This window comes from Sinocyclocheilus rhinocerous, unplaced genomic scaffold, assembly GCF_001515625.1.
Source record: "Sinocyclocheilus rhinocerous isolate Xijiao unplaced genomic scaffold, SAMN03320098_v1.1 scaffold1526, whole genome shotgun sequence".
Taxonomy (NCBI): domain Eukaryota; kingdom Metazoa; phylum Chordata; class Actinopteri; order Cypriniformes; family Cyprinidae; genus Sinocyclocheilus; species Sinocyclocheilus rhinocerous.
In genome coordinates, this window is record NW_015645067.1 from 49,625 (window position 1) to 60,317 (window position 10,693).

General features: G+C 36.2%; 1 protein-coding gene across 7 annotated transcripts in view; it reads left to right on the top strand.

Moving 5' to 3' along the window:
* The first annotated feature begins 3,130 nt into the window (after nt 1-3,130).
* The window catches only part of LOC107705336 (protein bicaudal D homolog 1), a 25,589-nt gene continuing 18,026 nt past the window's right edge, over nt 3,131-10,693 (top strand). For 5 of the 7 annotated variants that reach the window (XM_016508589.1, XM_016508590.1, XM_016508591.1 and 2 more), the window contains exon 1: nt 3,132-3,634. In XM_016508589.1, the coding sequence (XP_016364075.1) occupies nt 3,410-3,634 (225 nt within the window). In that variant the 5' untranslated portion in view covers nt 3,132-3,409. Of the gene's footprint in view, nt 3,635-10,693 lie in introns of all 7 variants that reach the window. The other 2 variants (XM_016508588.1, XM_016508587.1) reach the window with 2 other exon arrangements.

Here is a 10,693-nt window from a genome sequence, read left to right on the forward strand (position 1 = left end):
TGTTTTTGGGTGAACTAACCCTTTGGCTTGGCTCATTACGAATCGTTCAGTGAGTCGGTTGTTGACTCAAATGATTCGGTCCGATTAGTGAACAAATCCTTCAATCCTATTCGTAATAAAGACTGGTTGTGTGAACCGGATCAAACAATTAATTGAAGATCCTTGATATATAATTCTTTGAAAAAGGCCTGAAATAAAAAAAAATTGCATTAAATATATTTGGAAACAATATCTACAAGTAAAAACTTGAAAGCAATGCGAATTATGCAGTGGTTTAATATGTGCAATGATTGTCTGTTTTTTTTTGTTTTTGTTTTTTTTACAATTTGCTGGGATCTCAAAAAAAAAAAAAAAATCATTGAAAAGTTCCGTGGCTCATTACGAATCGTTCAGTGAGTCGGTTGTTGACTCAAATGATTCGGTCCGATTAGTGAACAAATCCTTCAATCCTATTCGTAATAAAGACTGGTTGTGTGAACCGGATCAAACAATTAATTGAAGATCCTTGATATATAATTCTTTGAAAAAGGCCTGAAAAAAAAAAAATTTGCATTAAATATATTTGGAAACGATATCTACAAGTAAAAACTTGAAAGCAATGCGAATTATGTAGCGGTTTAATATGTGCAATGATTGTCTGTTTTTTTTGTTTTTTTTTACAATTTGCTGGGATCTCAAAACAAAAACAAAAAATCATTGCAAAGATCCGAATCGAAGGAATGATTCATTTGCGAATCGGGCATCGCTTGTTGAAGTTTGCAAAATGGAGTTCGCAAAATCAAGGAAATCTCTGTTTAACCAGAGACTGTCATATTATTAAAGCTGCTTTGGTTCAACGTTGTTCTTGTTCATATATTGTAATAAAATGCTCACGTTAAAAACGGAAAATACTGTCCCTATAGAAATAGCAACTGATTCATATTGTGTTGTGGCGCGTTCACGGTATTTTTTTCTGCACCTTCACACACTTGTGTTTATTTTTACTGCCGTGGCCTTACCTTGACATCTTTACTCTTCCAAATGTTCAACTTTTCACCTTCGTGTTTATCTGTGTTTACAGCCTCTAAGCAATGAAGCGAAATCCTACTATCTCAGTGTTATCAGCACACCCTTCTGACTACGGCAGAAAATCCGGTATTTAATTGGTCAACAGATGAGGATTAATCAATATTTGCTGAGTGATACGCAAATGTTGGATCAGGGATTTCTGTGGAGTAAAACACGTTAACATGGTGAACAGCGACGTAAGTAGACTTATACAGTACGACAAGCATAGGTTACGTGAATGCGTAGAATCAAAGTAGCCTACCTTTTAAGGATTTGTAGTCTGGTATAATATAATTAATGTGCAGTCTTTTTGGCATTATCATCAATATTCGGTAGACTTCTGCCCTCTTGTGGCATTTTTAGCGAATCACTCCTCAAACAGACTGAAATAGGTCTATGCATTGTTTACATCAAACTAAGTGACCTATTGATGAGTAGGCTATAACCAGTTTTGGGAAGTAGCTAGCTAGGTACATGTAGCCTAAATAAATTACGTAATTTCATTACAATATAAATATAATTGTAATTAGTTACTGAGAAAAAAATGTGTAATTAAATTACAATTACTTATGAAAATGTTAACGATTACAAAGGGGGTTATTGTGTTTTTTTTCCACACACACCGGCGTACAGATTTAAATGTTTTTCATAAATTGCAGTGACTGCTCTAAAATATGAGACACCGATGTTTCAGGAGTTTAGGACACAGTTGTTTAGGACACAAGTGTTTTAGTTGGGTTTATGTATATGCTTTATTTTTTAAGATAAGCTGTTTCTTTCAAGCCACTGTTAGATGCCAGTGTTTCCTGTCATAACTATGCAAAGATTTGATTTCAAAAACAGTATCGTAGCTACTAAACTATGGATTTTGAAAGTCGGACAGTAACTGTTAACCCTTTGTTTGAAAATGATTAACAGTTGAAAACCTTAGAAATTTAGGAAAGTAGCCTAATCAAATGTAATCAGTTACATTCCTTTCACAAAGTAACTGAAATAGTTACACTACTTATTACATTTTAGATATAGCATAACTTGTATTCTGTAACCTGTTACATTTCCAAAGTAACCGTCCCAACACTGATTATAACTGTAAACCTTACATCTTTAATCTTACGGCAAAGGTTGAACTCATGAATATTAATGATGTAATGTCACGTTGGCCACTATGCACCTGATTGGCTGAAAGGCATACATTAATATGTGGGCGGGCTCTGCAACCTTTCGATATAAGTACTTCTGGAATAACCATTTTCAGAATATCAACTGGAAATTGATTTGGACTTATAATAAATTCTGTGTCACTAATAAAGTTAGTGAAATTTACTTTAAAATTATACATATACTTTATCCAACTAACCAGTTCCTCAAGAGATACAAAGCTGATCGCTCTGATTTTTATTTATTTTTATTTTTTGTGGAATGTATGTATATTAATTTTTTTGGGATTGATGTTGAATATTTATTTACTATGTTGAGTGGATCTAAAATTGATATAAGGAAAAGAGATGTTATATTTAATTTTGATTTAAAAAATGGATAAATATGGATAAGTCACATTTTTACACTAAATATTCTAATATTATTAGATAAGTTTTATATGCACAAATGTGAATGATCTGAAAGGAAGGCCAATATCTCCCAAAGTTGACTTAAGGATTTATTTTTAATACTCTTCAAGGACTTTCAAGTCGGAAAGCAACCAGAACTATAAAGAACTAAACTCCTTCTCACTATTGTGATTATTGATGTATTCCTTGTTTTTATTATTATTTTTCTTCCTTTTTCTTTCATAAAATGTGATTGTCCTGTTTGTAATATTTAATTATGGCTTGAATGTTAATTGTTCAGCATATACAATAAAAAAAAAAAATAAATAAATAAAAAAATATATATATATATATTAATAATAATATGCAGGCGGTAGTTATCTCAGTGTTGCGGAAGCGCAGCTTATGACTATTAATTAAGTCACGTGCCTGGGCGCTCCCGGAAGGTTACTAAGCAACGAAGGCGCGACTCGATTCATATGCATGAGCTGCAGCAAGATGCGCTGACGTCACAGCAGGAGGAGCGCAGAAGTGAGTCGGGCCACTTTTCTCCATCCTAGCGATGATGGCGTCTCGACACCCATGAGCAAGCAGAAAAAGAGGAGGAAGAAAGAAAGGAAGAAAGAAAGAAAGCGAGGCCCCTTTCAGGATCGTGATGATTAATTTTTGCTTCGGACTTCAATTCGTTCGTCTTTTGTTGTTGATATGTCTGGATCATTGACTTTGTATTGGAGGTTGGGGTAAGGCGCAGGTGCCTCCATCCATCCGTTCATCTATCCGTCCATCCAGCGCAGTGGAGGGGCCGGGCCGGCCCGATGGCTGCTGGGGGAGGTGGAGGAGGATGCGGGGAGTCGGTGGATCATTACCGGGCGGAGGTGGAGCGGCTGACCCGCGAGCTCGTGGAGGCGAACCGGGAGAAGGTCCGGGCGGCGGAGTGCGGGCTGGCGGTGCTGGAGGAGAACCAGAGCCTCAAACAGCAGTATGCGGAGCTCGAGGCCGAGCAGGAGACCCTCCGACAGGAGCTGGAGCAGCTGCAGGAGGTACAGCTCATGAAGATGCTTTTCAGACAACAGGCCTATTGTGCTTTATGTTATAGAACAGAACAGAATTAAATGGGAAACAACTGAAAACAACAAAGTAGAAAAGAGTGTTGCCAAAAATCTGGTCATGTCATGTTGTTATGGAATTTAATATTGCCAAGAAATAGGTTATGTTATGTTTGTTATGTTATGTTACAGTATGTTATGTTATGTTATGGGAAAGAACAGGAAACAGAACAGAATATTGGCCAAAACCCGTTCATGTCATGTTATGTCATGGAAAAGAATAGAAAAGAATAGAATAGAATATTGCCAAAAATCTGCTTATGTTATTATCACAAAGAATAATACTGCAATAATCTGATAATGTCATGTTATGGTTGGAATAGAATATTAACAACATGTTGTGTTATGCTACCGAAAAGAATGACAATTTAAAAAAAAGAAGTATAGAATATTGTCAAAAATCTTAAGATATTTTTGAATAGAGTATAGAATAAAATAGACTTTTGCAAAGTCTGTTCATGTCATGTTATGTTTTGGATAGAATATTGACAATATATATGTTATGTTATTTTGTGTTATGTTATTAGAAAAATAGAACTCAATAGAATAGAATATTGTCAGAAATCCGGTAATGTTATTATTGAAAAGAGTAGAATAAATTAGACTATTGCAAATAAATAAATACATACATTTTAAAAATACAGAAATAAATAAATACATAAAAATCTGTTCATGTCATGTTATGTTTTGGAAAAGAATATTGACAACATCTAGGCTGTTATATTATGTTGTTGAAAAGGAAAGAATTGAATATTAGAGTGCAATAGAACAATAGAATAGAATATTGTCAAAAATCTGGTTATGTTGTCATGGAAAAGAGTAGAAAAGAATAGAATTTTGCCAAAAACCCCAAAGATAGATTGACATACAGTATGTGTGTAGAACAGAAAACAGTAGAAAGAATTGTAGAATAAAATAGGATAGAATAGAACAGATTATAATACAAAAAAAAATTGCTAGTCACAAAAATGTGATTTTTCCCCCATGTCTACTACTACATGAAACTTAAAAAAGCAAAGCAAATCATGTGCTGTAAATCATACACACTAGAGACTGTGCTATACTGAAACTGCAGTTGTGGTGAATCAGTGACTATAACAGCAGAAATAAAGAAGGCAGTGCAACAAGAAATATCATACAGAAAAGGCGATCCTCCGTGTTCAATGGCGTCTGTGCTCTGACCTGAATAATGTTGTTTTGTGCCTGTCTAGTGTGCTCAGAGATTGTGTGTCTGCTCATGCCTGTTTGTTTGCAACATTTATTTACAAAGTTGCAACATTACTTAGTTCTAATTATCTAGTTTTAAATTCTCAGCAGCTATCTCAAAAGGTCTGAGTAAGCAATAACAGTTTTGCAGCATGTTAACGTTTCGAGTCGCAGAGTAAATGATGTTCTTGACTGATGCATTTCATTGCTCCTCGTCTATATTCCCACAGCCTGAGTTTATTCATAGCTTTAGAGGCAGTGTACTCTTGCTGACTGCAGTGGACTGCGCTGAAGGTTAGCACAGGGCGACGGCTGCCAGCAAACACGCTCACAGATAATAAGATTGACATAGAAACGCGTCTGCTTCAGGAGTCCTTCATATGCACTTGTACAAAGACTGTCATTGAAACCCCCAAAAAATCCAAAGCGAAACGAAACTCCAGAGTGGATTGATTTACAGTGATAAGTCTGGCTTGATTTATAACTATATCATATAATAATCGTAGCTTTTCTTGTGATGGAGGTGAATAAGGTTATAATAAAAATATGTGATTAAAAAGAGAACTGCAGGCTTTGCTAATGCACACAGCACATCTTTAATTGGCTGCTTCGGATCTTTATTAAATCTCAATGAACTGTATTGATCGTTGACTAATAGATCAGAGCTCTGCGCTGGAAATTGCTCACAAATTTGGCATTGAGCGATATTCTTCAGTGTCTTCAGATAATAAGAAGGACTGGGATGAAAGCCATCAGTATTGCATGTCATAATCACGAAAATACACAACTATTGGGTAAAATATTTCATTTTTATTCAGGTCGAGCTGCATTTTATTGGTTCTTTTTGGCATTGAATGAATTATAAGTAAATTGGAAGTATGTTTTGAAATTTATAGCCAGTATCTTTATCCATTGTATTAGATGGATTGTTTTTGTTGCAAGTAAATAGGAAGGTATCTTAGAAGGTAGTAGTGTAAGTCAGTCTGTGATGCCTTAAAATAAAATGTAAGCAGCTCACATTTGATTTTTTAAAATTGTTGTTAATGAATATTGCTCATATAATTTCTTGTAATATGCATTTTATTGGTAATTATCTGTATTTCCCGGTGTATGCAATAGTAATGGTAATCTGAGACATACCAGATGATGAAGGCATCTGCTGATATATTATTCATAAATGTCTATTTCTGACATTCAAGACTCCCCATTGGCCTGCTAAGATTGGCTGCTACTAGAACCTGAAACTGGAAAAGAGCAATAATATGCTTAAATATGACAAACACAAAAAATATATATATTATTATATTGCCAAAAAATTATTTTATTATTTTATTTATTTATTTATTTTTGTTATTGTTGTTGTTACACAAGCATGTTTCCCAGAGTCCTTTGTGTTTCCTTGGCAAAACCACAACCCCGTGAGCTCAGAAGCTTCCAGGAGCCTCATGTGACCTTCCCAAGAATTCCCATAACAAACAGCCATTCATTCAAAAGCTGCTTTATAGTTGTTTACTTGGATTCCACCAAGCACATGCATCATTCAGAGTGAATCTCCCAATCACGTTTCCCACGGTCTTTCATAATGAACAAGAAGAGCTGACAGTTTATTGGCTGATGCCGGTTTACCTCCATTTGCAATATTGGCAGAATATAGCAGTGTCTGTTGTGGCTTGTAAGCTGCCAATCAAACACAGTGTCAAAAGTTGTTCCTTTAATATCACAAATACAAGCAAAACACACTCAGTTGTCATCTTACGTCTCTGATATACAGCCAGTCCTCAGGATGGCTTGTGGGAGCACTTTTTACTCCAACTGAGAGTCTTCTGAAGGCTTTGAGGATTGAATCTGTCTCAGAACGATAATGCCTAGGGATATTTGAGGCTGTGCCTTATTGGAAAAAAAGGAGAGTTTTTCCAACAAATCTAGATCTGAGAAATACTGGGTTCTTGTGATCCTTTTCGGAGGATTATATAATTAATTTGATTGCTGCAATTGCTTATTATTAGGGCCATTTACACATTAACTGTAAAATGCTTACTTATTCGCTGTTGATGAGATGTTTGGACTCATAGCACTGCATTTGCTAATTGCTGATTGGTGGTTATATGCTTTAAGAGCATGCTGAAGTGGTTTCCAGATGAGAAAATCACTCATTTCTGACTGGGTTGGTGTTTCTGGCGGTGCATCATGTGTGGCTGGTAATGTACATCAGATGAAAAGTGCAGAGGTGCATTAGTTGCAGCAGCTCAGAGCTAAAAGCATCAGTCGGCAGAGCAGCATGTCGCATGCAGAGCTGGTTAATGCAGCTCAAGTGTGAATGTGAATCCAAAATAACCTGGGAAAAACATGATGGATATGTGGGTTTGAAGTGATGAAACAATAGATAAAGTGTTGAGAATGAAGACAAAAGGGCACTTTGTGACCTTTAAAACAAAGGCTTGTGCTTTATCTTTTTGAAATAATTCAGTGACGGATTTCTTCAGAGTTCATGCCGAGTTCCTGATGTGCTCGGGCCGGAGCTTGGAGACACTGAGTTATGAATTATGGATGGGACAGATCCAGGCACTTAGGGGGAGACATGTGAACGTCAGGTTGTATAATACACACAGAGAAACATTCGCTGCATAATTCAGGTAATTATCTGTATTTCCCGGTGTATGCAATAGTAATGGTAATCTGAGACATACCAGATGATGAAGGCATCTGCTGATATATTATTCATAAATGTCTATTTCTGACATTCAAGACTCCCCATTGGCCTGCTAAGATTGGCTGCTACTAGAACCTGAAACTGGAAAAGAGCAATAATATGCTTAAATATGACAAACACAAAAAATATATATATTATTATATTGCCAAAAAATTATTTTATTATTTTATTTATTTATTTATTTTTGTTATTGTTGTTGTTACACAAGCATGTTTCCCAGAGTCCTTTGTGTTTCCTTGGCAAAACCACAACCCCGTGAGCTCAGAAGCTTCCAGGAGCCTCATGTGACCTTCCCAAGAATTCCCATAACAAACAGCCATTCATTCAAAAGCTGCTTTATAGTTGTTTACTTGGATTCCACCGAGCACATGCATCATTCAGAGTGAATCTCCCAATCACGTTTCCCACGGTCTTTCATAATGAACAAGAAGAGCTGACAGTTTATTGGCTGATGCCGGTTTACCTCCATTTGCAATATTGGCAGAATATAGCAGTGTCTGTTGTGGCTTGTAAGCTGCCAATCAAACACAGTGTCAAAAGTTGTTCCTTTAATATCACAAATACAAGCAAAACACACTCAGTTGTCATCTTACGTCTCTGATATACAGCCAGTCCTCAGGATGGCTTGTGGGAGCACTTTTTACTCCAACTGAGAGTCTTCTGAAGGCTTTGAGGATTGAATCTGTCTCAGAACGATAATGCCTAGGGATATTTGAGGCTGTGCCTTATTGGAAAAAAAGGAGAGTTTTTCCAACAAATCTAGATCTGAGAAATACTGGGTTCTTGTGATCCTTTTCGGAGGATTATATAATTAATTTGATTGCTGCAATTGCTTATTATTAGGGCCATTTACACATTAACTGTAAAATGCTTACTTATTCGCAGTTGATGAGATGTTTGGACTCATAGCACTGCATTTGCTAATTGCTGATTGGTGGTTATATGCTTTAAGAGCATGCTGAAGTGGTTTCCAGATGAGAAAATCACTCATTTCTGACTGGGTTGGTGTTTCTGGCGGTGCATCATGTGTGGCTGGTAATGTACATCAGATGAAAAGTGCAGAGGCGCATTAGTTGCAGCAGCTCAGAGCCAAAAGCATCAGTCGGCAGAGCAGCATGTCGCATGCAGAGCTGGTTTAATGCAGCTCAAGTGTGAATGTGAATCCAAAATAACCTGGGAAAAACATGATGGATATGTGGGTTTGAAGTGATGAAACAATAGATAAAGTGTTGAGAATGAAGACAAAAGGGCACTTTGTGACCTTTAAAACAAAGGCTTGTGCTTTATCTTTTTGAAATAATTCAGTGACGGATTTCTTCAGAGTTCATGCCGAGTTCCTGATGTGCTCGGGCCGGAGCTTGGAGACACTGAGTTATGAATTATGGATGGGACAGATCCAGGCACTTAGGGGGAGACATGTGAACGTCAGGTTGTATAATACACACAGAGAAACATTCGCTGCATAATTCACGTGATGTCAAGTACTTGACTTCATTAAAACACCCAGGTCAGATTTAAGCATAAAATCATAAGGCGAAAAAAAATGCTTAATTAATTAGCATAAAGAAAATTAAGCCTATTTTAGGTCGATTATTTATTTATTTATTGCAGGATTTAAATTTGACATTATTTTCATGAGACTTAATCACATTTAAACTCTCCATTTTGTATTTTTTGTATTATGTTTTGTATATTTTTGTATGATCTCTATGCTCAAACGTGTCATTACTGTAATACAATGCTAATTTTAACAATATATTTAAATAATATATCTTTATTATATATTAAAATATATGAAATTTATATTTTGTATACATTTTTTATAATTTAATTTTTTCATTTTTCATATTTGTCAAATAACTGCTTATTGTATTGGCTCTATCTGATTCAGATATATGTTAACCGGTGTTGATCATATACAGAAATGTAATATACATACCAGTAAATATATACAGTATATATCTCTCAAGCACACTTTTACAAACTCAGGCAAGGGCAAAGCTGTCAGTAGCTGATTAATGAGGATTATTTTATATTATGCAACAAGAAACTCCATGTCAGACATGGAGGCGTCCTTTTCAGCAGCTCTGTCTCTCACAAACACTGTGCAACATGCATCTAACAGACACGCATCTCATCATGTTTCTGTTGCAGCACCATCTGATCTGATTCCTGTACAGAAATAAACTGACTTTGAGCTGCTTTGGAGCTCTGCTGCTGCTGCAGAGCGGGTCACATATAAAGGTTCACTGCGGCCCACAGGCCTTCATATCGATCCGTGTCTGTGTGGAGCTCTCTCCAGAAAATTATAAGGCTCAGCTTACTGCCTGCCTCTCACAGCGCCAGCAGACACTGTTTAAACCAGACAGAGAGACAGACAAACGGACGGATGGACAGACAGACGGATAGACGGATAGATAGATAGATAGATAGATAGATAGGATCATGGGAAATGTGTTGTGGGAGTGAGATCGTCTGAGGGGTGTGAATGTGGAGAGAGAGAGACGGAGGGCTGCTGTGCTCCAGCTTTGTCTTTGTGAAGAAAGAATCTCCTGGGTGATTTTCAGTCTCTCTGTGTGTGTGTGTGTGTGTGTGTGTGTGTGGCATTGGCATTGAGCGATATTCTTCAGTGTCTTCAGATAATAAGAGGACTAGGATGAAAACCATCAATCTTGCATGTCATAATGACGAAAATACACAACTATTGGGTAAAATATTTCATTTTTATTCAGGTCGAACTGCATTTTATTGGTTCTTTTTGGCATTGAATGAATTATAAGTAAATTGGAAGTATGTTTTGAAATTTGTGTGCGTGCGTGCGTGCGTGTGTGTGCGTGTGTGTGGGTCTTATGCAAGTCAGTCAGACAGATCTGTCAAAGTTTCACTTTACTTGAAACAATTTGTTCTTTTGGAATGTTTGGAAACGTCGTCAAACAAAGTTGACATCATACATAAGAAAAAAAAACTAATAGCTATGGTTTAAATATATTTAAATATTATATATGTATATATATATATATATATATATATATACATATTCACTTGAAACAATAAACTCATTTAGAATGTGTGGCCAC